This window comes from Natrix helvetica (assembly GCF_964273705.1).
Source record: "Natrix helvetica genome assembly, chromosome: 10".
NCBI classification, from domain to species: domain Eukaryota; kingdom Metazoa; phylum Chordata; class Lepidosauria; order Squamata; family Natricidae; genus Natrix; species Natrix helvetica.
Window position 1 is genome coordinate 15,285,557 of NC_138561.1, and position 27,426 is coordinate 15,312,982.

At 40.8% G+C, this 27,426-nt stretch overlaps 1 protein-coding gene across 1 annotated transcript in view; it reads right to left on the minus strand.

The window, feature by feature from the left end:
• Nucleotides 1–2,449: 2,449 nt before the first annotated feature.
• The window catches only part of ZNF536 (zinc finger protein 536), a 444,580-nt gene continuing 419,603 nt past the window's right edge, over nucleotides 2,450–27,426 (minus strand). Inside the window, exon 6 of the mRNA XM_081963200.1 lies at nucleotides 2,450–2,478. Coding sequence (XP_081819326.1) covers nucleotides 2,465–2,478 — 14 coding nt within the window. The 3' untranslated portion in view covers nucleotides 2,450–2,464. The remainder of the gene's footprint in view (nucleotides 2,479–27,426) is intronic.

Sequence of the window (27,426 nt, forward strand, 5' to 3'; positions counted from 1 at the left end):
GGAATGAAGCAAGGAGAGGAGGGGAGAAAGGGAACAAAAAAGAGGAGAGGAGAAGAAAAGGAAAGACTTTGAGGAAGGTAAGGAAGGCCAATCAAAGCTGCATTTTGTCCCTTCTTGCCTACATACAAACAATAACAGATTACACTTTGGTATACCGTGTGGCATTAAGACTAAATGATGCTTCAGATCTATCAAGGACTCAAGGATATACTCAAGTGCACTATCCATTTAGTCTCCATGGGGAAAACAGTAAAGTACTAAAAATATTTGTCCCTAGATCAGTAGGTGGGATTTTTCAGAGAGTCAGCATAAAAGCCCAAGTACCAGCATTGGAAAGTTAAGATAGACTCGCATACTCCAATCCTCATCCAGATAAAAATATGAGATGTCAGCACCAAGGCAGCATTTCACACTGATGAATTGAGGGCCTATAATTAATAACCTTGGAATTAAACAGTTAATTCCAAGGTGATTTCCTTAAATTTTGTAATTCTTCTCTAGACACGGGCAAAAAAAAAAAAAGCTGTAATTGCACTTGTCCGAATAGCGGTTCGTTCTTTCCCCAATTCATTCATCTTTTAAAAATTATTCCTTTATTTTTTTCAGTTAATAATCCTGGGCATCATCACTCAAAGTTTGAAGTTGACTTGTTTGGCCTGTCTTGAAACCATTTAAACTGGGTTTCAACCAGGTTAACTAAATAATTTAGTTTATTTCAATCCTAGGTGCCATGTAATGGAGTGAGTTGCCGTTACTTGTCCCAGCTTCTGCCAACCTAGCAGTTTGAAAGCACATAAAAATGCAAGTAGAAAAATAGGGACCACCTTTGGTGGGAAGGATACAGCATTCCATGCGCCTTCAGCGTTTAGTCATACCGGCCACAGGATCACGAAGACTGTCTTCGGACAGCGCTGGCTCTTTGGCTTTGAAACAGAGATGAGCACTGCCCCCTAGAGTCGGGAATGACTAGCACATATGTGTGAGGGGAGCCTTTACCTTATTTCAACTGGGTTTATCACATGAGCTACTTAAGACTTATTCAGTATATCATAAAAAGGCAACACTTGTCTTCTCCATCAAGTGAATTAGTTGTAGTATCCAGGATGAGATGAATCAAAAAAGGCTCATTAATGGAAGATTTGTAGACAAGTGGGAACCAGTAGACTAGCGCAGAGCTAAAAGGTTAATCCATAACTTGACATTGCAATCCAAAATATGACTGCTCAAACTCTACGGTATAAAACCCAGCAAAGCTAAAATGGAAAGTTTCCTCGGCACCTTTTCCTAAACGAAAAACCCAAAGGGAAACTCCGTTCTATGTCCCAATTAGTAACTAAGGCCAGTTCTTGCTTCCAACTCTATCTGTTCATGCTCCACTTAAGGGGAGGAAACGACATAAGGGAGAGAGGAGAGAGAGTGGTGGGGGGAAGGCTATGAAATGGAGGACCCTGGAGCAAAAGACATGAAAGGTAAATGCGCCCATTCCACGTAAAGACCGATTTCATTCTCAAAACTTTCCTGGGGTTATAGCTTGTCCCCAAGAGGACGGCGTGAGCCAGCAGGTTGGAAGAGATGCTATTGCTGATTTTAGGAGAACAGACAAGTCACTACTTTCCTGGTCATCTCCTTGTAAAACAAAACCAGCACTTTTCTGCATTTTGTAAAAATGGGGAAACGTTTGCACATGCCTCATCTGAAACACCATTCAGGCTTTGCCATGAGTCTTTGGAGCTGCCTTATTTTAGGGTGGTGGGAGGCGGTGGCTCAGTGACTAAGACGCTGAGCTTGTCGATCAGGTAGGTCAGCAGTTCAAGCGGTTCGAATCCCTAGCACCGCATATCGGAGTGAGCTCCCGTTACTTGTCCTAGCTTTTGCCAACCTGGCAGTTCGAAAGCATGTAAAAATGCAAGTAGAAAAATAGGAACCACCTTTGATGGGAAGGTAATAGCATTCTGTGCACCTTCGGTGCACGTGGCCACAGAGACGTCTTCGGACAGCGCTGGCTCTTCATCTTGGAAATGGAGATGAGCACCACCCCCTAGAGTCGGGAATGACTAGCATATATGTGTGAGGGGAACCTTTACCGTTACCTATTTTAGGGTTTCTTCCAATGATCCAGTAATGAAACCCTGGGGGAAAATATTCTGGACAAATAATGTTCCCCAAACATTATTTGGAGGGTGATGCATTTTCTAATGATCAGATCTAGATACATCTTGGAGCAAGTGCATTGTTTGAAGCAGCAACCCCACCTCCCCTTGGCAGGGTTTCACACGATTAACTGTCAGGGGTTTATTAACAGTAATGAGAATTCAGCCTGCCACCTGAATAGCTGCCCCCTTCCCCATAAAGAAAACAAAGCCCCCACCACCACATACACAAATGCAAGCCATCTTGAATGAAAGCAAAATGTTTTTGTTTTTAAAAAAAGAAATACCTGTCTGGATTTTCTCTTGAAAATCAGTCACTGAGAATCATCTGTCAGTAAGACAAAATTAATTACTTGCATGTAACATGGAGTGAATCAACATAAATTTAAATATCGCACAACATTACAAAGGTTAAAGTAAATCCATTATCTCTTCGTCATACATGCTTATTGTCTAACAGTCTCTTCTCCTCCACCCCTTCCAGACACCAAATGGATTTAACAAAAGCAACAGCACAATATTTTCAGGTGTTTAAATTTGGATTTTTGGAAGCAGGGAGGGGAATTGGGGGAGATACAAAAGTGTATGCAAAACATAGTAACTTGCAAAATTCACAGCGCAGTCCTCCTGCTGTGTCTGCTAGGAAAGCAATCTCAGCAAGAACTTATTCCTAGCTATCTGGGTACAGGTTGGCAGCCTAAAGTAATGTGGTAATATTCTTTTGGTACAACGGAAGAAGCCAGCTTGATTATGAATGCCTTAATGCCTCTAGACCCTACATAGGCAGTCATTCCTTCCCCCACCTCTGATAGCATCATGCACATGTGAAAAGTTCCCTGACTCATTCACTGGTGGAATTGGCAACTCAAGCCTGCTGGCACCACTTGCCAGCTTGGAAGGTCTGAGGTGCCATCCCGAGACCATGGCTTGGTAGATATAATGAATAATGCATATAGTAGATATGTAGAATGATCTGGGAAGAGGCGTGAGTTAGAGGGAGTGGGGAGGAGAAGAGAAGAGAAAGAGAGAGAAAGAAAGGAAGGAAGAAAGAAAGGAAGAAAGGAAGAAAGGAAGAAAGAAAGAAAGAAAGAAAGAAAGAAAGAAAGAAAGAAAGAAAGAAAGAAAGAAAGAAAGAAAGAAAGAAGAAAGGAAGAGGGAGGGAGGAAGAAGAAAAAAAGAGGGAGAGAGGAAGGAAGGAAGGAAGGAAGGAAGGAAGGAAGGAAGGAAGGAAGGAAGGAAGGAAGGAAGGAAGGAAGGAAATAATTACATGAATGAGATACCATCCTGAGACCATGGCTTGGTAGATATAATGAAGATTGTATATAGTAGATATGTTGAATGCTCTGGGAAGAGATGTGAGTTAGGGAGGAGAAAGAGAAGAAAAGAGAAGAAAAGACAAAGAAAGAAAGAAAGAAAGAAAGAAAGAAAGAAAGAAAGAAAGAAAGAAAGCGGGAGGGAGGGAGGGAGGGAGGGAGGGAGGGAGGGAGGGAGAGAGGGAGGAAATAATTGCATGAATTGACCTACATGACAGATTAAGAATAAATAGCTTTGTCCTGAAGACAGTTTTGAGTTCAATCTTAAATTAAAAAGTAGCAAGTAAGTAAAATTCAGAAATCTATGAGCAACCAAATGAATGAGCAAGATAGTTGGATTGGGACAGGACTTACTTTTCCATGTTTCTCTGGTATCTGAATGTACATTCCTTGTGGTGGATTTGTGCCAGTTCCCCAAACAACCATTTGAAGCACCAGGTGGTCAAATAATTGGGGGCACAAGTCCTTCATCCTAAATATGAGTTTGCATCTGAACATCAGAATTGTACTCGTGAGCAATTGCTATGATTTTTTTTCCAGTTTAATGTTGGTAAATTTGTAGATGCTTACTAAATGGATTGCTGAATCTTAAGCATGTCTTTAAAAGACACTGTACACAACTTGCTTTATTTTGTTATTAACATGAATTTCTAATAATTGCCACATTTGAAAATTCCCAGGCTTCATTTTACTTTTGGAAGGAAGGAAGGAAGGAAGGAAGGAAGGAAGGAAGGAAGGAAGGAAGGAAGGAAGGAAGGAAGGAAGGAAGGAAGGAAGGAAGGAAGGAAGGAAGGAAGGAAGGACAGAGAGAGAGAGAGAGAGAGAGAGGGAAAAGAAAGAGGAGGAGGAGAGAAAGAAAGAAAGAAAAAGTGAGAGGGAGGGAGGAAAGAGAAATAGAGAGAGAGAGAGGGAGGGAGAGAGAGAGGGAGGAAGTAGAGAAAAAAAGAAAGAAAGGGAGGAAGTAGAGAAAGAAAGAATGAAAGAAAGGGAGGTAGTAGAGAAAGAAAGAACAAAAGAAAGGGAGGTAGTAGAGAAAGAAAGAAAGAAAGAGAGAGAGAGAGAGAGAGAGAGAGAGAGAGAGAGAGAGAGAGAGAGAGAGAGAGAGAGAGAGAGAGAGAGAGAGAGAGAGAGAGAGAGCTAACCAATCCAAAAATACATTTAAGCTTAATAACAGTTGAAGGATATTCAGCAGATGGCACCATCTAAACTCAACCAATTTTTGGCCGAGCAATGCAAATCCCAGTTGCAGACAAGGATGCATAAACAAAATTTGATATCGACGAATAGGGAGAGTGGTGACAAATAAGAGAAACTGAGGATGGCATCTGTCTCAGCTGTAATTATATTAGTGCTTGCGAATAAGGCTAATGCACAAATTCATAAGAGGCTAGGTTCAGATTTCTCGAAACTATTGATCTTACAGCGCTCTCGATACGAAGAGACCAAAGAGAGAAAGTAGAAATGGCTTAACACCAGTGGTTTAGGAGGTAAGCAATTGACTCGGCTGTGATGCTAAATTACAGCTAGCAAAAGCTTGCTTGCTTTCCCAATTCTCCTGGGCAGCTGAGATAAGATCACATGCATCTAGTCTGCCTTTCAACTAGTCACAGGCTCTCCGTACATCACTCTAAGCCATGTTTGGTTGGGCAAGACAGAGGGGAGGAGATGTTGAGTTGACTCAGAGAATAGAATAGAATTCTTTATTGGCCAAGTGTGATTGGACACACAAGGAATTTGTCTTGGTGCATATAAAAAGCATTAAGAAGAAGAGACTCAAAACCAGCCTGGCTTGATTGTGTATAAGTTGCAGTAGAGAAGGAAAGCTGTGATACGTTTTTAGGCTTTTGTTGTACTACCTTAAAAGCCCCAAAGTCCTCTTCGCTGTTCTTGTTTGTTTCAAAAAGCTGACTAGGCACCATTTAAATACAAAGCACCATATAAAGTAGGGGTGGCAAACTCAAGGCCCATGGGCCGGATTTGGCCTGCAGGGCGCCTGCAAGCAGTGAAGGACCAGCCTGCAGTGCTTCTGCTAGTGAAAATGGAGCCCATGAGAGGCATGTGTGGCCCTCCCGAGCTCCATTTTTGCTGGCAGAGGGTTGCAGGAGGCTGTCCCAGCCAAAAACGGAGTTCATAAGCCTGTTTTTGCTGGGAGAGCACTCCGGCCACCACAGGTGCCCCCAACACGAGTGATGTCAAGCTGGCCATGCCCACCCCCCCCCCTGGCCACACACACCTCGCTGCTCCCAAGCTCAAGCACAACCCCGGTCCGGCCCTCATTGAAATTGAGTTTGATACTCCTGATATAAAGCATCATATAAAGCTGGCCAGGCACCATCTAAATACAACGCACAGAATAGCTCAAAGCACACATTCTGCTGGAGAGAAGTTCACTGAGGATGGGCTTCAGCATAAGTCTGAAAGCTCAGAAGACTAAACCTTCTATATATATCTGCATGCCCTTCAAAATAAAACTTCTAATGGCATATCATAATAGGACTACATGATAAGATTACGGCCGTTCTCTCATAACATATCCAACATACACACACACACGCAGTATTACATTGTTAGCATCAATAAATACGCCCATTCTGGATACACCCACTTTGTACTGACTGTGATTTAAATCAACATTCACCAACTGGTGGTCCGCGAGAAAATTTGATGGTCTGCAGAAAAATTATTTGCATTTTGTATATTGCACTAAATCAGGGGTCCTCAAACTATGGCCCCTGGGCTAGATACATACAATGTATGTATCTATGGCTTCTGTTGCTGCAGAGAGTCTCCCCATTTCTGGGTCTTTTTTGTGCAGGACAGAGGGGGGCAGAAATTCTGACTTGGGGTCTGCTTCAGCCTCCTCATGCGGGGCTTTGGGCTATGGCTGGAGGGAAGTGCCGCTGGTGGCAAAGAACCAGAGGGAAGGGCAAGTAGAGGCTGGTGAGGCGGCCCTCGACATAAGTGACATCAAGTTGGGCATGCCCACCCAGTCACATGGCCACCTAACCACACCCACCCAGCCAGTCATTAGGCAGATCATATTAGTGGTCCGCGGGATTTAAAATTATGAATTTAGTAGTCCCTGCGGTCCAAAGGTTTGGGGATCCCTTGGCTTAAATCAGTGGTTCTCAACCTTCCCAATGCCACGACCCTTTAATACAGTTCCTCATGTTGTGATGACCCCCCAACCATAAAATTGGTGTCTCGGTTCCTAAGACCATCGAAAATATGTGTTTTTCCAATGGTCTTAGGCGACCCCTGTGAAAGGGTCGTTCAACCCCCAAAGGGGTCCCGACCCACAGGTTGAGAACCACTGGCTTAAATCATAGGTTCCTGCTGAACGGCTTCAGTGGCTGAAAAGCACACCCGCTCTGGATACAACCATTTGAATCAATGAATTAACTCCTTTACCATTAAAACAAAGCAAAGCAAAACAAACAAACAAACAAACAAAAACACATTCTAAGCTGCACCGGTGTTAAATCTGCCCACTATTGTCTGTTCTCTGATAAACAAACCGCAGATTCTCTTTCCTCAAAGCAACCTAACATTTCATATGAAGTTTTGGTATTGATTGATCTCATAAGCTTGTCAAGCAGTCATTAAAAAAAAAGGGTTCCCAGGGAAGTTTGTAGTTAAGCATATGGTAAACTCATCCGGTCCATATGACTGGTTGAATGTCGACCACTTCTGTTGATACAATCCTCCTTCAATATTGTGACAGCAATTGTCAATGGGACTTAAATTGCTGTCAAACTTATCCAACTGACTTACAGCGCAACAGCCAGGGGAAGACAGCTTAGTGACTCACGCCAATAAGACCTTATTTTCCCCCTTTGCTAAATGTTCATTCATTTTACCCACTTGTGAAAAAGGTCCCTTATGAAGGGCTGGGAGCATATTCAGCTTCAGCAATTAGCCATATGAGCGTTCAGCTTCTGTTATGCATCTGTAGGATACATCAACGATATTTCAAGGCAACGTATGTGAAATTGCACGCAATTTCCATCAGGCCAATTTTTCAGCATCTTACCTTGATTACTTCATTCGAGATTGATATGCGCAGCCATTCAATATGTTCCTCACAAGTGCGCCTGCCCATTGGATGAGCAAAATCATCAATTCGGGTACTCGTAGGCAGGATTCAAATAGCGTAAACCCTTTGGAATCAACATAATGATAAAAGGAGGAGGACATCGTTCATATCCAATCTGGGTCACTCGCTGAAGCCAGAAGTTTAGACTTCTGAGCTTCGGATTCATGCTGGAGGCCGTCATCAGAGAACTTCTCTGTTACCAGAATGGGCTCTCCCTGCCAGAATGACCCATTCTGGAGAGAAAGAACTTCTCTGACTTTTCTGAGTCGCCAAATTCAGAAGATTAATCCTCTGGTCCCAGTGATTGATCCAGATTGAATCCTGCAACATTATGCTGAGGCATGTATAATATCCAATGTTTCAAATCCCAGAAGGATGTCTAAAGAATTCCATCTTATGTTTGGAACATTCCCAGCTCACCATATATAAACACTCTGCAACATCTCATGGGACCATATCCTGAATCTACAAAGAGATGTCAATCCAGCTTCCTTGATTTTAACTTTCAGTAACATTAGGAAAAGGTAAAAGTTCCCCTCGCACATATGTGCTAGTCTTTCCTGACTCTAGGGGGTGGTGCTCATCTCCGTTTCGAAGCTGAAGAGCCAGCCCTGTCCGAAGAAGTCTCCGTGGTCATGTGGCCAGCATGACTCAACCCCAAAGGCGCATGGAGCGCTGTTATCTTCCCACCAAAGGTGGTCCCTATTTTTCTACTTACATTTTTACAGGCTTTCGAACTGATAGGTTGGCAGAAGCTGGGACAAGTAATGAGAGCTCACTCCATTATGCAGGGCTAGGGATTTGAACTGCTGAACTGCCAACCTTCTGATCGACAAGCTCAGCGTCTTAGCCCACTGAGCCACCGTGTTCCTCATATTTTGTTTGTGTGTGTGTGTGTGTGTGTGTGTGTGTATGTATATGTATATGTATCAGGCTAATTGTCCATTAATTTGGCCAGGACAAAAACTTGCAAAGATGCACTATTTGTAAAGATCCCAGAAAAGAGGAACTGTCCACTAGGAGAGATGTGTCTCCTGATAATATTCTGTTGAGGACAAGCTAAATATTTTTTTTTCCTAGGCTACTGGGGACTTTCATCCCCACAATTTTTGGATGTTTTTGAACTGAAAAGCAAATGTCAGAGACAGCAGTTAAGAGGAAATGACAAGGCAGATAGAGATGGATGTATATTCTACCAGAATGTAACACGATGCTTAAGCAATTGATGTATCTTGCCTAGTAATTGTCTGTACCAATTGTCTACAATCTCAGGTCTCACCACAAACAGCAACCTACTGTGCTCGGCTGAAAAGGCCAGGAATCAAACATGGACATTCTCACTGAATTATGGCTTCTCCTCTTTCTCTGTCAACTTAATTTCCTCCCAGGATGAATGTTTTGACTCTTCTGACAAGAAAAGATGTCTCGGCTTGGGTGTATTACGCATCTGAATATACAATTTGAGCTTTGGAATCCTGAGGAGAAGCAACCTTCTCTTCAGCCCTCTGAATGAAAGAAATTAAAGACATTTCTAAGGATTCTGTTAAAGGTAAAAGTTCTCCTCGCACATATGTGCTTGTTGTTCCTGACTCTAGAGGGGGGGTGCCCATCTCCGTTTCAAAGCCAAAGAGCCAGCGCTGTCCAAAGATGTCTCCGTGGTCATGTGGCCGGCATGACTAAACGCCGAAGGCACACGGAACACTGTTACCTTCCCACCAAAGGTGGTTCCTATTTTTCTACTTGCATTTTTTACGTGCTTTCAAACTGCTAGGTTGGCACAAGCTGGGACAAGTAACGGGAGCTCACTCCGTTACGCAGCGCTAGGGATTCGAACCGCCCAGCTGCCAACCTTTCTGATCGACAAGCTCAGCGTCTTAGCCACTGAGCCACCGCGCCCAGATAATAGATGCACACAAAAAGAGTGGGCTCATTCAGAGGATATAACTGAACGACAGGCAAGAATGACAGGTGGTTCCTTATAGTCTTTATACAGACTTTTTTTGGGAGGTGTTTGTGTTTGGGTATGTGTGTGTGCGTGTGAGAGAGAGAGGAATCTACACATTTTTGTCTGAAACACAATAAGATAGACATGGTAGAGGAAAGCGTAATATGGTTCTAAGATAGAGAAGGAAACAAACGAACAAACAAACTAGAAAATAGATAAATTAGGACTCTGCCAGGAAAGGATAATGATTCCCGAGCCATCACAATTTCAGCACACCGATGGTGGAATTCTCAGTCCCCGATTGTTATCCAATTCACAAAGAGGTACATGCTGGCAATATAACAAAAGCCAATGTGGGTGGCAAGGTAGCTGCAAATTTAAGCATGAATGCTCTATATGTGGGGGCTTGCACCTGATTACCAGATGCTCCAAGCAGATGGCCGGGGAGGAGAGTAAACAGGGCTCCTAGAAGCTTCGATAGGGTTACAGAAAGTACCAATCCTTCGGAGAGTAGCTATAATCCATCGTTGGCTGTGAGCACGCCATAGTAAGGTACCATACAGATCGCTTGCATTGCATCCTGCTGATCTTCCTCAGCCTCCTCCCATTGAAAAGAGAGAACAACCCCATACCTACAACCTTTCATTTTTGCTTAAAATAGCTCTATGCTTCGTAGAAAATTATATGGACCTTTCTCTTGCCTAATCTATTTTGTTATGAGGGGGCAGCAGGATTCCAAAGGAAGAATTGTATTGCTAAATGGAGTTGCCCCACTGGAGATCTGGGTTAGTATTCGGGACTCATGTGCAGCTGCCGTCGGTTAAGCAATGCCGTAATAATGAAGGCTTCTAGGCCATAAGAATGATTACCTTGTAAATAGTTAATAGATAATGCACCACAATTACATTTTAAACACATCCACCAGCCATAAGATTGCATACATTTCTTTACCATTTTTTTACCCGTGTTTACTCATGTTTAATTAGCATACCCTTGGTGATGAAATGAAAATGAATCAAAGCACGCTGTTTTGTTGTATTTAAAAATATAAGGCACTATGGACAAATTACACAAAGAAGTTGTATAAAGCAGAATGGAGAGGGCTTGAATCTCATTATAATTATGCTTAGGAGCGCATGTTGTTAGATAGCAGGAAGCCTAAATCGTTGCTAATCTACTGCAGTTCACCCAGATGCTAACCACGACTCTGGATCTCCCTTCTGACTTTTGGATCCCAGGTTTCGGTGGCTATGAGACTAACTTCATCACTTCTTTGAAGGCCAAGCTAATGTAGGACTCAAGCTAGAGGTCTGATCGGAAATGGCAGTTTGGGAAAATGTGATGAAGTTCTACTGCTTCAAAGAAGGGATAATAGTAATAGCACTTAGACTTATATACCGCTTCATAGTGCTTTTACAGTCCTCTCGAAGCCCCCAACATTCTGGGTCCTCATTTTACCCACCTCAGATGGATGGAAGGCTGAGTCCACCTTAAGCCAGTCATGATCGGTCTGCTGACAGTGGGTAGAGTTAGCCTGCAATACTTCATTCATAACACACAATACTGGAGCCGACCGGAAGTCCAGTTCCCCTATCATAGTTTCCTCCTAGCATGGCATCCTTTTTCTTCTGCTGGCCAGAAGTCAGTTCCCCCACCATAGAGTCTCCTCCCAGTGTGGCATCCTTTTTCTTCTGCTGGCCAGAAGTCCGGTTCCCCCACCATGGAGTCTCTTCCTAGTGTGGCATCCTTTTTCCTCTACCTGTCCTAACCAAAAGCCCTATCAATTGTGGAGCTGACCGGTGACAGGGAGCCGCAGCAGAGGGATGAAAGAGCCCTCATGCGGCTCCAGAGCCATGATTTGCTGACCCCAGGCTGAATCTTCTCTAAATGAATAAACTGTTCACTAAATGGCAGATGTCATTTGTCATATTTGATGCAAGTGGGGGCCAGAACGATAGTGATGCAGATGTCAGAAAAAAACTATCCCAGTTGGCAGTGGAGGGGGGGCGGTCAGGTGGGGAGGATCAGTCTGAAATTATTATGTAGACACAAGAGGGAAAGCTCTTACCCCAACTTGAATGTCATTGAACCTTATTGACCGTATTTTTCAAACTATAAGATGCACTGGAGTATAAGATGCACCATAATTTTGAAGAGGTAAAAAAGAGGGGGGTGGAAAAAGTTTTTGGACTCTGCAGGCCTCCCAAACCTTCTGCATGCCTCATTTTTTGCAAAGAAAAAAAAAGGGCATGCAGAGCTTTGGGAGGCTTGTAGAGTGCTCCTTGGAGTTGGGGGGCAAAAACGAGCAAAAATGGCCAATTCATTTGCTCAATTTTGCCCTCCCCAGCCCCCAGGAGCATTTTGCAAGCCTCCCAAACTGTCTGTTTTTGCAAATTTTGGGAGGTTAAAAATGCTGCATTCAGTGTATAAGATGAACTCAGATTTTCACCTTCTTTTTTGGGGGGAAAAGGTGCGTCTTATACTCCGAAAAATATGGTAGTCTTTTCTAGGGGCAAACTGACAATCTGAGAAGATTCCTGTAAAACAGGCATTGAGCAATAAAGTTATATTCTACGTGTATGGGTTAGGTACAGGACAGCAGAACAGAAAATCAAGAACTAATGGAGGGTTAAACCTGGGGAGGGGATGTCCATCCATGTCCATCATTAACCAAAAGGAAGCAACACAATTCTGCTTATTGTGTTCTATTTACCCACTTAGTTTTGCTTAACCTTCTGGATAAATCATTAATAAATGCTTCCCTTCTCTTTCATTTACTAGGGAAGGCAGCATTTAAAGAAAGCCACCCTGAAATCCTGGACCTTTTAATATACTAGTACATCCCATTTGGAGATGTAGAGGTTTGGAGATGTAGAGGCAAAGCAGATACGTTTTACAAAGGCAGTAGGGAGAAAAAAAACGTGGTATCCGTTTTGTTTTTTGTTCGATAAACAAACGGGAGCTACAGCTTAATTCAATCTTAATGGGAATGTGCTTTAAAATGGCCGTTGCCCTGTAGAACTTTGAAATGGAACTCCTCAGGATGATCCCTTGCCAGCCTAAGAGACACTGCCAACTTTTCCACAAGCGAACAGCTTGTATCGCCATGAAAACCAATGGATGGAACAAATTGTATTAAATTATGTAAAATGATACTAAAAAGCACCATCGAGTAGTTAAGGCAAAATATTTAAAAATGGGGGGTTGGAGGGAAAACCGGTTTACTAAATATGATTTGCTCTTGTTGTTGTATTTTGCTGAAATCAAATTTATGGAAATGGTGGAGAAGACTCTTTTTATTGGACTGCTGAAGGAGAAGAAGAAGGAAACTCGGATTTCTGCTATTGCCAACCAGAAATTTGATTTATCTCACAGGGCAGACTAGCATATTTCTTTCATGAATCTGGCACCTGTGAAATATTTAACTTTCCTGAAACTTTAAGATATCTTGTTGACACACATCCGAGCATAATCCTGTTTTCACCCCACTGTCCTTCTCCATGTCTCTGCAGGAGCTGTCACTATAAAACCTACGTCCAAATACTTCCCCATTTCGTATTCTTTTTAAAAAAAAGGTACGAAGGTTTATAAATAACAGCAATTAGCTACAGCATTATGCTTAAGTACACTGTGGATGCATCCTTGTGAAAAAATATTGTTCTTATTTGAGGACTGCTCCAATTAAATTTGTTACAGATGATTTTTGAATTGTTCATATCTGAAGCAAATCATCATGGATCAAAAATAGAACCATTTCGGCATCTTGGGTGGTATAGGATGTGTGTATGGGGTGGGTGGGGGGCGGAAAGAGGAATAAAATATCTAGATGTCTTTATGTTCACAAACTGGCTGACAACATGAAGCCTTAATTGAGACCTTTGTCAAGATATGAGAATGTCTAGAAAAAGATATCACTAAGTCCCATCCCATTTAAATAATTAAAAAACCCAGCCAGATCATGTCTCAGATAACCAAGTAGATTTAGTTCTACAATACTTGGAAATAGATGATAGATAGATATGAAAAGATGATAGATGGATAGATAGATAGATAGATAGATAGATAGATAGATAGATAGATAGATAGATAGATGATAGGTAGGTAGGTAGGTAGGTAGGTAGGTAGGTAGGTAGGTAGGTAGATAGATAGATAGATAGATAGATAGATAGATAGATAGATAGATAGATAGATAGATAGATAGATAGATATAATAGAATGAGAGAGATATGATAGAATGATATAGTTAGATAGATGATAGTGTGAGAGAGATATGATAGAATATAATTAGATGATAGATAGATGATAGATAGATAGATAGATAGATAGATAGATAGATAGATAGATAGATAGATAGATAGAAGGATAGATAGATAGATAGATAGATAGATAGATAGATAGATAGATAGATAGATACAGACAAACAGACAGACAGACAGACAGACAGACAGACAGACAGACAGACAGACAGACAGACATAAGATAAATAGATAATAGAGATAGAGATAAATATAGAGATAGATGATGGTAACTAGATATATAGAGAAATAAATAATAGAGATAGAGATAGATGATATTGATATATGATAGATAGTTTGTGATGAGGGATGAGAAGAGAGAAGAGAGACAGAGAGAGAGTGCTTCAAATTCTCCTTGAGCATAAAACTACACAATGGAACATGGGATCCAATGCTTCTGTGGGCAAAACCTAAAAGAATGAGCTTCAGTAGTTCTAAATAACTTTACAATTTTCTTTCCTAATCTGGTGGGTGCTCCACCTTCTCCTTTCCCCTCGCCATCCCTGCTTAGCAATGAAGGAGAGTAGGGGGGGGGGAGTGAACTCTGTACGACTGCAATATTTTATGAAAAGTACTTGGCTTTTTTATTTTATTTTATTTTATCTCTATAGTGCAATCAGCTGGTACCTTAAAACAGAAAACACCACAGATTCTTCCCAGAGCAGCTCTCAGAAATGGGAGCTAACAATGGAGAGAGAAGCAGAATATGGCATGTTGCACACTCTATACATCTAGCAAATACTTTTGAATGAAGCCAACGTGTTTACAGAGAAGAGAACAAACCACAAAAAAGGGATGTTTACATTCTGTTACAACATTACATTGGAAAGTTGGTTTTCCTTCCCCTCTAATATCAGAGCAATAAGCTCAAGAAACTCCTTTGCAAAAGCCTGCTCTGTATCCTAAAATAGTAGTAATTATAATAGCAATAGCAATAATAATAATAACAACAACAACAATAATAATGCATCCAAATGATATGCATCTGATTTCTATGCAGGGAACTGGTTTTTTTTTTTTGCATATTGTACGTGATTCAGAAAGAATAATTAAAGTCCTACATGGACACACATTTGCCTGAGGGCAAACCTTTTATGTTGTTTTGCATTCCGCGTGTCACTCAAACATTTGCAACTGAGAAATGATGCTGAACTAAAATAAGGCAAGGGACGCATTGACGAAAGAAAAAAAAAGAAAGAAATTATACCTTGTCCAATTTGTTGACACTCCGTTCAACATCTCACCATGACTGCTGTGGTAGAACAGCTGAGCAACATATAGGTGAGATTCAGACAAAACCGCTGGTTGTAGTTAAAAGGAGATGTTTCTTGGACAGGCAGGGTATTAGTTTTTTTGAAAGATAAAGCCATTTTAAGTTCTTCAGTCAATGGAAAGTCTTCTTGTATGCCAAAGGTTTGGGGAGATTTCAACCATGCAGCCACTCTGTGCCTTTAATATTTTCGAGTAAGACAAACTACGTGGCTGGATTCATACCGTAATTCTTGGCCTGCTTAACCATGGTTCATTGACTAAAGAAGAATTGGCTAGGTTGACACATTATGCTAAATCAAAAACCAACCAACCATCACATGATGGCTTAGCATGGCACATGAAAATCCAGCCACAGTAGTGAGGGCATTCCTCTAGGCAGTGTGAACACACTATACAATATGCACCAAAGGATTAGTGATCAATGGGGCATTGATGGGAAGTCAGGTTTGACAATGGATGGCATGTAATCAACTGTGGCTGAAACAGCCTTTGATCATTTAGGACTTTTAGAGATGGGCAGAATTGGTTCCTTGGATTGCAAAGAGATCAAACCAGTCAGTCCTAATGGAAATATGAAATCAAAGTATTTTAATATATAATACAATACAATAGCAGAGTTGGAAGGGACCTTGGAGGTCTTCTAGTCCCTGCCTAGGCAGGAAACCCTATACCATTTCAGACCAATGGCTATCCAACATCTTCTTAAAGACTTCCAGTGTTGGGTCATTCACAACTTCTGGAGGCAAGCTGTTCCACTGATTAATTGTTCTAACTGTCAGGAAATTTCTCCTCAGTTCTAAGTTGCTTCTCTCCTTAATTAGTTTCCACCCATTGCTTTTTGTTCTGCCCTCAGGTGCAGAAATCAACCCTGGCTGTCCTTTGGAAGGACAAATGCTGAAGCTCAATTACTTTGGCCAACCAAATGAGAAGAGAGGACTCCTTGGAAAGGATCCTGATGTTGGGAAAGATGGAAAGCAAAAGGAGAAGGGGAATGCGGAGGAGTAGATGGTTAGATAGGGCCATCAATGCAAGGAACCTGAATTTGGACAAACTCTAGGAGACATTGGAGGAGTTGGGAGCCTGGCGTGCTATGGCCCATGACGTTGCAAAGAGTCAGACATGAATTTAGCGACTGAACCAGAGGTGGGATTCAGCAGGTTCTAACCAGTTCTGGAGAACCAGTAGTGGAAAAATTTGAGTAGTTTGGAGAACCGGCAAATAATACCTCTGACTGGCCCCTACCCCATCTATTCACTGCCTCCTGAATCCCAGCTGATTGGGAGGGAATGGGGATTTTGCAGTATCCTTCCCCAAGAGTGGGGAGGGAATGGAGATTTTGCAGTCCTTCCCCTGCCACGCCCACCAAGCCATGCCCACCAAGCCATGCCAACCAGTAGTGAAAAAAAAAATTGAATCCCACCACTGGACTGAACAGCACAACAATAACAACAGAATTGGTTCCAGATTAAAAGCAAAGTACTTTGGATGTTACTCCTGCTTACTCACATGGAGTGATCTCACTGAAGAGATTGGTTCAAGACAGCACCATCCTCAGGGGATTCAAAACCTGCAAAACAGCAGGCACAAGATTATGATAGAAGCCCTGTCCCTTGGATGCAATCACCACTTTGCAGATTTAAACCCCCACAGATCCTTCTGCTTTAGGGAGCCTTACTGCGAGGCTCAAGAGGGAAAAAAAAAAGAGAAAGAACTACTTTTCACAGGGAAAGGGAAAGCGAGTGTGAGATTTGCTGCACGCTGATAGAAATAGATACGGCACCATCATCTCCAAACTTTAAAATAGGTGTGAAATAAACTTGTGTTCCTTGTGACCGATTCACAGCAGTCTTAGTTCGAGACAGCTGCTGTCTGGTGCTGCAAAATTGAATCAGTTCAACCAACAGCTTGATGAAATCCACATACAGGTGAGATGGGAGTTTCTTCCTACTTCGTATATTTATCCAAGTTATGAGGTTTAACTAACCATGTACACAAATATCTCCTCTTCTTTCCCATTGTTCAGTTACAGACAGACAGCATACGTCCTCTCCTTGATCTACTTTTATTTATTTATTTCTGGAAGAAACAACACCACATCCTACGTGCTCTACCACTGGACAACAAGGAAGCAAACTTAAAAACACTAGTGTGTGACATTCCAAGAAAAACAACAATAAGCTTTCCAGGGAATGAAGTAGAGAAGCAGAACTCTTTTCAGGAGGATAAAGTTGAGAAGAGTTCAGAATTTTTATTTGTGTGTGAAACAGAGATAGAGCAAGACACTAACTGTGGCTTCTCTGTGCGTCAGTTCTTGAACCAGAAAGGTTAGGACATTAATTTCTTTAATCTTTCTGAATTATGCTCTTTAATCTTTCTGAATTATGCTCCTTTCCAGTGGTGGGATTTCACATCTTTTCTTACCGGATCTATGAGAGCACGCTTTGTGTGCGTGCATAGGACTTAAAGACCGCCCTTGGTGTCAGTACTCCACCACATGAATCAGCTGAGCTAAAAACACCAAGGGGATATAGGACAAGGAACAATGGGGGTGGGAGGCTGGGATCAACCAGAGATGGTATTTGCCGGTTCTCCGAACTATGCAAAATTTCTACTACTGGTTTGCCTGAACTGGTCCGAACTGGCTGAATATCACCTCTGCTTCTTTCTTTGCTCTATCCCATTTGCTCCCAAGTTTAACACCCTATATATGACTTGTTTGCTCAAGATTTGGAATTTCTTCCATCAGATTTATAAAAACAATGCAAAATTTGGACAATGAAAAGCTTGCAAAAATGGCCACTTAGACATGCATAAGAATGTAATTCATCTGTTTGCTCAGCTAGCTCCCAATCATTTCCTATAACTCTTGGCCAGTTAAAAAGAAGCTTAAAAAGAAATCAAACTTTCTGACTTAGTTCAAAGGGTTTGACCTAATTTGACAAAGAGGTTATGATCAATATATTTATCTTCCTATTTTCCTGAGAACCAGGTTTCCTGTGAAGGATTTGATACATGACATCTTGGTAATGAAAGAATAATATGCCTGACCTCCATATTATATATGAAATGTTTAAGTGTTTAACATTAATGTGTAATGGAGTTCTAACCAGAGACAATTCCATGGATAATGTTTAAATGGGAGGAAGGGCTATGAGCTCATTTCTCAAACTATTGATGACTAAGTTGTAATTGTTTTTTTCTTCTTATTTAAACAGGAAAAATGCTTCACTTTTAGAAACAAGTGCACATGTTTAATTTTAAACTATTATTTTTTCCATTTAAAAGCCCAAAGTAGCATGCATGCTCTTCCCCCAAATTTTAGGCAGAACTGTTAAAATTTAGGTAGACTTTAGAGTTGGCCAGAATTCAATCAGGAGTATTTTTTTTAAAGGATGGAGAAAAAACAGTTGTAACAGAAAAATCAGGACCCTGGATAGCTCCATTTGAAACTGGAGAGATGTGATTGGGTAATAGGAATCAGGCAAAGGGAGACAAAATATGATCCCTAGATCTTATTGGATTCTGACTTCTGTCAGTTCTACTAAACATAGCCAAATGTCCAGTTAATGCACCATCACCCTTAAAAATAGATCGAATGATCCACCAATAAAAATAAAACAATGGCCAATGCTAGCAAGGTTACTGTCTCATTATCATCTCTGCTTTTCTCTCACTTACTGTAGAAAGTTGTTCCATCTTAAAAAGTCCTTATCCACTTTTGCCCCAGACATCAACTCTGGTGATCCTTTAAAGATTATGTTGCAACACTATATGGCAGGGCCAATAAAAACCACACAAAGCACTGCCAAAAATGTCTCCTGATTATTACCCTGAAAATAAGACCTCCCTGGATAATAAGCCCAATTGGGCTTTTGAGCACATGCATTAAAATAAGCCCCCCCTGAAAATAAGCCCTCCCTTAAAATATTTAAACGCATGCACAGCTGTATCCTGCCATTTCCTGGGGAGGAAAGGGGGGAACATGCCCCCATGCCTCACATGCACCTGCCATCCACGCGGAATGGCCTCGTGGAGGCCGCTCCCTCAAACCCTAGCTATTGCGCCCCTTCTCTTAGCGGCAGCCGCAAAAAGAGCAGCAGGCCCAGGGACACTAGGGCTGTCAAGAGTGTGCCAGAAACAGAGATAGAACTTCTGGCTGTATCAGCTGAACTGCTGGCCGAGGTTAAGAGGCCTCCTGCACCTCAAAAATAATAAGACCTCCCTGAAAATAAGGCCAAGCGCTTATTGCAGGGGATCAAAAGAAAGACCCTGTCTTATTTTGGGGAAAACACGGTATATATAACAAAAACTATCCTTTTAAAAAAATGAGTGGCAATCCAAGACATTCTCTTAGAATTATTGACATCGCTAAGACATCAACGACAAGCAACCCAAAAGCAATTTCACAAACATTGTTATTAAAAGGTAGGGTAATTGCTTCAAGCACTCCGGGTCATGGGCAAATTCTTTTGGTCACATCCTGAAGCAAGATGCAATGGATCAATGACACCAGACGTATTTATTTTTTAAATAGGAGCCAATCTCGCCAATCCAGAAGTGAGGCCTTCCCTCCACAAATTGCCTTGTATGTATTTTAAAAAAAAAAAAAACAACCACCAGAATTCATTCCACTCAGCAAGCATGCTAAAACAAGACAGTTGAAGCTCTTTACGCATAAAAGTATGGAAGTAATTAGGGATTATGTCGTAAGTGTACAAACATAGTTTATATTACTGGGTATTAGAAAGGACCCCTTTTATAGCTGCCTTTGTCAATTTGATAGAGCAAAGGGTTTTAATGTGCTATAATAAGGAATGTAAAAGAGGGCAAAGGACAGTCTGAACGTGTTGCCTGAGCAATCTAAAGGTCTCCTTAGTCCTCTGCAGGCTTGAGCTCCCTACTTATTCTCTGGTCTCCTATGTTTTAACTGAATTAATAGCAATCCAATGAGGGAATGCTCCTTCAGATGTCGGTTGTCAAAACATTGGCAGAGTTAAAAACAAGGCCAACATTACAGCAGATCCGTGTGCTATGATCCTATTTAAAAGACAGCATAGCCAATCGTTCTCCAGGCACCATTAGAAAAGGATTCCACCGGGTTTTTGTAAGTATTAAAAAAAAACCTCCCTTTTTATGAACCTGTAATCCCTTAATTTGGGGTAGAGTCAAGGCGACTAGCTGGAGTTGAGCATTTACTGGCCAGATTCCCTTCCTGACGGCTATGTGGAGTTCACAACAATTATTTTTTCCCTTTGCACCCTAGGAGATAAACATCTGCCATTATCTAGGATTGACCTCTCAGCCTTGAGTGGGAGGCGAGTGTCTTCACCACTAGGCTACCACATATTATTCAGACTAATCAAAATACAAGGCTGGGGAAAGTTGATTTAATACTTATACAATTGCCTTAATTTCTAACTAGAAGGTTGAGGTCTTCCAAAGGGAGGTAAGTTCACTCACTCAGGTGAGGTAAGTTCACTTCACTCAGGTGAGTGAACTCAAGTTAAGAATGAGGAACCTATCTGACCACCTGTCCTTCCATAATTCTTACAAAACCGTAGCCAGCCAAGTAGTTTACTCCCCAAAAGGGCAGAATTCAGTCAATAAAATTAAGTGCAAGACTTATTGGACATTTCATTACCAGACTAGGTAACACCATCAGTGCAAAGGGGAGTTGAATTTGCTGGCTGTTTATATATAGCGGATGTGCATTCCTCTTTGCTTGATGATGAAAGGTCAAGGAAACTGTCATGGATCCACTCTGGGATCCATGTATATGAATCTGCATACAGACGGGAGGTTGAACAACTAGCCTTGTGGTGCAACTAGAACAATCTTGAACTAAATACAATCAAAACTATAGAAATAGTGGTAGATTTTAGGAGAAACCCTCCTATACTACCACTTCTTACAATACTAGATAACACAGTATCAACAGTAGAGACCTTCACATTTGTAGGTTCTATCGTATCTCAAGACTTAAAATGGACACCTAACATCAAAAATGTGATTTTTAAAAAGCACAACAAAGAATGTTCTTTCTGTGCCAACTCAGAAAGTTCAAACTGCCCAAAGAGCTGCTGATTCTGTTCCACAGAGGAATTATTGAGTCTGTCATCTGCCCCTCCATAGCTGTCTGGTTTGGCTCTGCAAACCTATGACTATCACTAAGTGTTGTATCGTATGATTCTTGATGAATGTATTCTATTCTATTCTTCTTTATGTACACTGAGAGCATCTGAACCAAAGACAAATTCCTTATGTGTCCAATCACACTTGGCCAATAAAGAATTCTATTCTATTCTATTCTATTCTATTCTATTCTATTCTATTCTATTCTATTCTATTCTATTCTATTCTATCCTATGTATCCTGGCCTGTTCAACTTGTGGATTGCTTTCCTGGAATTTGTGTGCCCGTTGGAGTTGGTAACCCAGTGACTCTTGCCATTCTGAGTTTGGAATCTGGACTTGTGCAATTGGGGTGTTTTCCCTCCAGAACCTGTTTGGGGGGGAGGGTTAAATAAACACCTGTAGACTCTTGCTGTATGTGTGTTTGGGGGGGGGGGGAGCGAGCAGAGCAGCACAGAAACAGGCAAGCAGAAATAACTACATCCTTCCTCATCATTTCCCAAGCCTCTGCTAGAGGACTTGAGATTGAAGAAGACACATAACGCTAGGGGTAAGAAGGGATTATTTTATTTTTATATATATAGGAAAAGAGGATAATGTTCTCCCTGATAATGCAGGATGTCATTTGTTTCTTCTGCATCCTTTTTCCCAGCACCAGAGGGAAGAGTGATGAATCCCTCTTCCCATTTCTATTGAATTTAGCCAACTCTATCAGCATTAAACCAGCTTTGAAATCCTTAAAAAAATATTACTCCTCGGTTCAAGTGTTCTTTCAATATTGTTTTACAGATTTTATATACCATCTTTGTCATTATTTTGATGGGGCTTGGTGGAAACCGGCATATTAAAAGACTGTAAATAAATGATAAAATGAATGAAAATAATATAATCGCTCACAGTTCCCCTCTCTCTTTTTGATTTATAGGGTCATGTGGCAGATTCAAAGGAAAAAAAATGTGGTTTGGAACACTTGGAGTGTGCAGATGGCATCTGTCTACAATTCCTTTAATCAAATGGAAAAAAACACACACACTAGGTTCAGGCTGCAGCTATGTTGCCCCAAGAAAAGACACAATTGCTTTAAGAAGGGGTAGGCTGATGTTATAGATATTTCCAGATTTCTGCCTTCAAATATGGAGCTCTCTTGATGAATATCGCTTAATTGAGAACACATGCTTTCCAAATTGTATTAGGTTTTCAGTTTGGTGTAGTGGTTAAGGCATCAGTCTGGAAACTGGGAGACTGTGAGTTCTAGAACGCTAGAACATCTGAAGACTAGCAAGGATGAGGTTATCTGGGTTATCTAGCCTCATTTCAACCCCAAGCTACAAATATTCTCCTGTATTGGTACATCTAAGTTTGAAGCCCCAAAAAGTTTACCGAAAGGGGACTACTACAATGCCTCCTTCTACAGAGGAATTATTGAGTCTGTCATCTGCACCTCTAGAACTGTCTGGTTTGGTTCTGCAACCAACAAGACAGAGACAGGCTTCAATGGATAATTAGAACTGCAGAAAGAAACAATTACAACCAACCTGCCTTCCATTGAGGACCTGTATACTGCATGAGTCAAAAGAGGGTTGTGAAAATATCTACACACTCTCACATCCTGGACATAAATTGCTTCAACTTCTACCCCCAAACTGATGCTATAGAGCACAGCACACCAGAACAACTAGACACAATGACAGTTTTTTTCCTGAATGCCATCAGTCTGCTAAACAAATAATTCCCTCAACAACTGTCAAAATATTTGCTAAAGCTGCATTACTATTACTATTAGTTTTCTCATCGTTCCTATCACCCATCTCCTCCGATTTAGGATTGCAGGACTGTAACTTTGTTACTTGTATCCTTACGATTTATATTGATATTGTTTCCTGATTGCTTATTTGTACCCTGTGACTATCATTAAGTTTTTGTACCTTATGATTCTTGACAAATGTATCTTCTCTTTTATGTACACTGAGAGCATCTGCACCAAAGACAAATTCCTTGTGTGTCCAATCACACTTGGCCAATAAAGAATTCTATTCTATTCTATTCCATTCTGTTCTGTTCAATTTGATTCTATTCTATTCTATTCTATTCTCTAAGCAGACACCCAACATTTGACAGTTTTAAAATCTTTCATATTCTACCACCTCCAACTCTGAAAGGTAAAATGTTAGCAATTTATGGGAAGTAGTTTCTACAAGCGAGTCTCCATGATGATGAGAGGGCTGGAGGGGGGGGGGAGAAATCCCATTCACAAACCTGTTTTGACTAGGAAGAAATCACGCAGCAGCTCCATAGCCACTCTTCAGTCTTTAACGGCTTCATTAGGCATTTTCCCCAGTCAAAATATTGTCCCTGTGCATCTGTGTTCGCCCTCCTAATTTCATTTCATAACACAATTACTTTACAGCTAGTTGACTGGCACAGAATGGAGAGATGAAGTAATTTTTTTTAAAAAACCTAACCCATGGTGGTGGATTGGGGGGGGGGGGATAAAATAAAATCTGGCAATTTTGACAGCCTGAAATTTGAAACTTCTAATATTTTGACTTTAGATGAGGATGTTCATAGCAACAATGGCTTCTGCCACTCCTTCTGTGTCTCAGAGACAAAGGCTAAAGGGACTCTGGAACTTTTGGCAGTTTCAACCTTCTAACTCTTCGTAGAGCAGAATTGGAACCGCAGAAGATTTGGGGTGCTTTTATTCTTGAATTTATCTTGGCTCCTAATATTTATTTACTCCTTTCTTTCATTCCCTGATAGCTGCATAGGTAGCCCTCTGCTTGTGGCCACAATTGAGCAACAAATGTGTGTTGCTTAGCAAGACCATTGTTAAATGCATTTCTCCCTCTCCCCCATTTTACAATCTTTCTTGCCATGCTGCAACGGTCATAAGTGTGAAAAAACATCATAAAGCCCTTTTTTTCCAGTGCCGTCGTAATTTTGAATGGTCACTAAAAGAATGGTTGTAAGCTGAGGACTACCTGTATTGAAAAGTGCTTTTGTTTTGTGTGTTTGTGTGTGTCTCTTTGATGATCAAGAAACATTTCCATTATTTTGCTTTTCGTCGAAAGTGGGGAATATTTTAGGGAAACTTCCCTGGCTAGGCCAGAAGGTCCTTCTACACCTACAGAGCCAAAGCATAACACCAGCTAAAGAACTGGCAGCTGTGACTTTAGACTGTGATGAACAGATCATCATCATCTTTTAACGACCCGATAATCCCTTTGCAGGGTGGAGTCTGGCCAACTGAATGGAGCTGAGTGTTTACTGGCCAGATGCCCTTCCTGTCACCAGAGCAGAGTTTTATTCAGCAGTTATATTCTCATCATGCCCAGGAGGAGAAATATCTGCCTCTACCTAGGATCAAACTCACAGCCTCCTGATTGTGAGGTGAGAGCGCCACCTCTAGGCCACTGCACCACTGTAGTAAGCAGATAATAATAATAATAATAATAATAATAATAATAATAATAATAATAATAATAATAATAATAATAATAATAATAACAATAACAATAACAATAACAATAACAATAACAATAACAATAACAATAACAATAACAACAATAACAACAATAACAACAATAACAACAACAACAACAACATTGCAGCTTCACAAAGTTGAAAAAGTTACCAAAAATGAGAAGGTGAAAATCTTGTGGGACTTTCGAATACAAACAGATCGTCATTTGGAGCACAACACACCAGATATCACAGTTTACAGTTTAGTGTACAGTTTATTGATATCGCTGTTCCAGGAGATGCCAGAGTCGAAGAAAAAGAACTAGAAAAAATAATGAAATACTGCGACCTGGCCATCGAAACTACACGGCTATGGATGAAGTATGTAACAGTGATACCCATTGTCATCGGAGCACTTGGCCAAGAATTTTACAAGACACATCAACAAATTGCAGCTTCCTGCAATAACACCAGTGGAACTGCAAAAAACTGCACTACTCAGAACATCTTATATAAGAAGGTACTTGGTTGATACCTAGGACGCTGGCAGCAAACCGTATCAACCATTAGCACCAGTCACTGGTATTTGTGATGCATTTTTGAATGTTCAGTTGGCTGAGTTTCATGTTTAATGAATAAAGTATAAATAATAATAATAATAAATTGCTGCCTTTATAGAGAAAAGGATGAAACAATTGAACATTTGATCAGTGGCAGCAGTAAAATTTCCAATCAATATCTAAAAGATTCCCTCAATATTTAGAAATTTTGAATTTATTGGACCTGGATGCCCAAATTTTACAAAAATGCATCTTCCTTGGAATTGCCTATATCCTTAGGCACTTTCTTAATAATAGGTATGGTCCTTGGTTAGCACTTGAATTATTAAGTTTTCACTAGTCTTAGATTGTGAATCTAACTTCACATTACTCATAATTACAACAATAATAAATGGAGCACCACTTGAACACTGTTGGCATTGACAAATCCACCAAAAGTCAATTGCAGAAGGCAGCTTTCCTTGGAACAGCTTCCATCCTACAACGATTCGTCTAACACCATCAAACAACATCTATTTATCCCAGGCCCTTGGGAAGGGCTCAATAAGTGGACAAAAATGCCAAATCTAATCTGAACATCTGGCTGACTGTGTGATGAACCATAGTAACCAAAGTCACCATCAGTCAATAACACAATCACTATCAGACATCCTGCCATGATACTTTTGACACCATCAAACAATATTATCTGCCTATCCTAGGTCTTTGGGAGGGATTTGATAGATGGATAAAAATACCAAATCCAGTCCAAACATCTGGCTGAGTGTATTTTACAATTCCTAGTAATATGGAATAGAATAGAATAGAAGAATAGAATAGAATAGAATTCTTTATTGGCCAAGTGTGGTTGGACACACAAGGAATTTGAATGTAAAAGAGGAAAGATACAAAATGCTCTATTTTTTTTCCTTGCTTTTAATTGTGATTCTGTTAATCCCATTACAGGTCATCTCCTTTGAATTACAGAGGGCTATAATCCATGTTCCTCACATTCCGATATATTTCAAAAGGATGACTCTTTATTAGGTGAGCTAACTGTTTGGGTCCAATTATTTATAGCAGATGGAGCAAAAAATGATCCAGAAAAGCTCTAAGGTCCAAACAAACTCCAGAAAAGCACATCAAAGAGACAGGAAATGAAAGGGAAATAAGTACCATGAGGAAACAAAATCAAAACCAACTTTAAAGACAAACTCTGACAGGTAAAGAGCAAAATTTGAAAATACCGTAAATGGAAACACCCCACTGTTTTAATTTAATGCAGCAATTTTTGATTGTATTTTATCTCCACATTTGTGGTATCACCAGTTCGGTTTGTGTGTGTGTGTGTGTGTGTTTAATTGGCACATCTTTTATTAATGATTTCAACACCTACCTTTAAGGAACTAAATGAGTTTTCTTTCTGTTTTGGTGCTACAGAAAGAAGTGGGGAAAAAAGGTTGCTTGAAGAATAATGATGGCAGAAGAATTTGGATTCCTCAAATCACAATTGTGCACTTTATTTTATTTATTTATTTATTAACTTTATATGTTTGTCTCACTGTAACAAATGGGTGGCACATACCAAGCACTTTATGGATTTCATGAATTCACTAGATTTTAACAGCACACATATTTTATAGGAAACTCAAATCCTTTGGCCACCTGATGAGAAGGAAGGACTCACTGGAGAAGAGCCTCATGCTGGGAATGATGGAGGGCAAAAGAAGAAGGGGATGACAGAGAATGAGGTGGCTGGATGGAGTCACTGAAGCAGTAGGCGTGAGCTTAAATGGACTCCAGGGGATGGTAGAGGACAGGAAGGCCTGGAGGACCATTGTCCATGGGGTTGTGATGGATCGAACACAACTTCGCAACTAACAACACAAATACTTTAAAAAACTAAAGATTGAGGGTCAGAGGAGGAAACTCTGTAGAGACACACCAGAACAGGTGTATTTGTGTGTGCAAGTGAAAATGTCAGGAAACCAAGTCCTGTCAAACTGAAACGGGTTTGTGAAGGAAAGAGGCAAAATGCATATATATTCCCACCACAATCTAGTGTGCTTCTGCTGGGTCTTTATGTTTGAAAGGGAAACTCTTAAAGAATCCTTGATGCTCTATGAACTTGGATATTTTCTTGCAGACGTTTCATATAGGTAACTATAGGAGATGACCAGTCTGAGCCTGAGGGAGGGATCAAATGTGTCATCAGTCATGAGT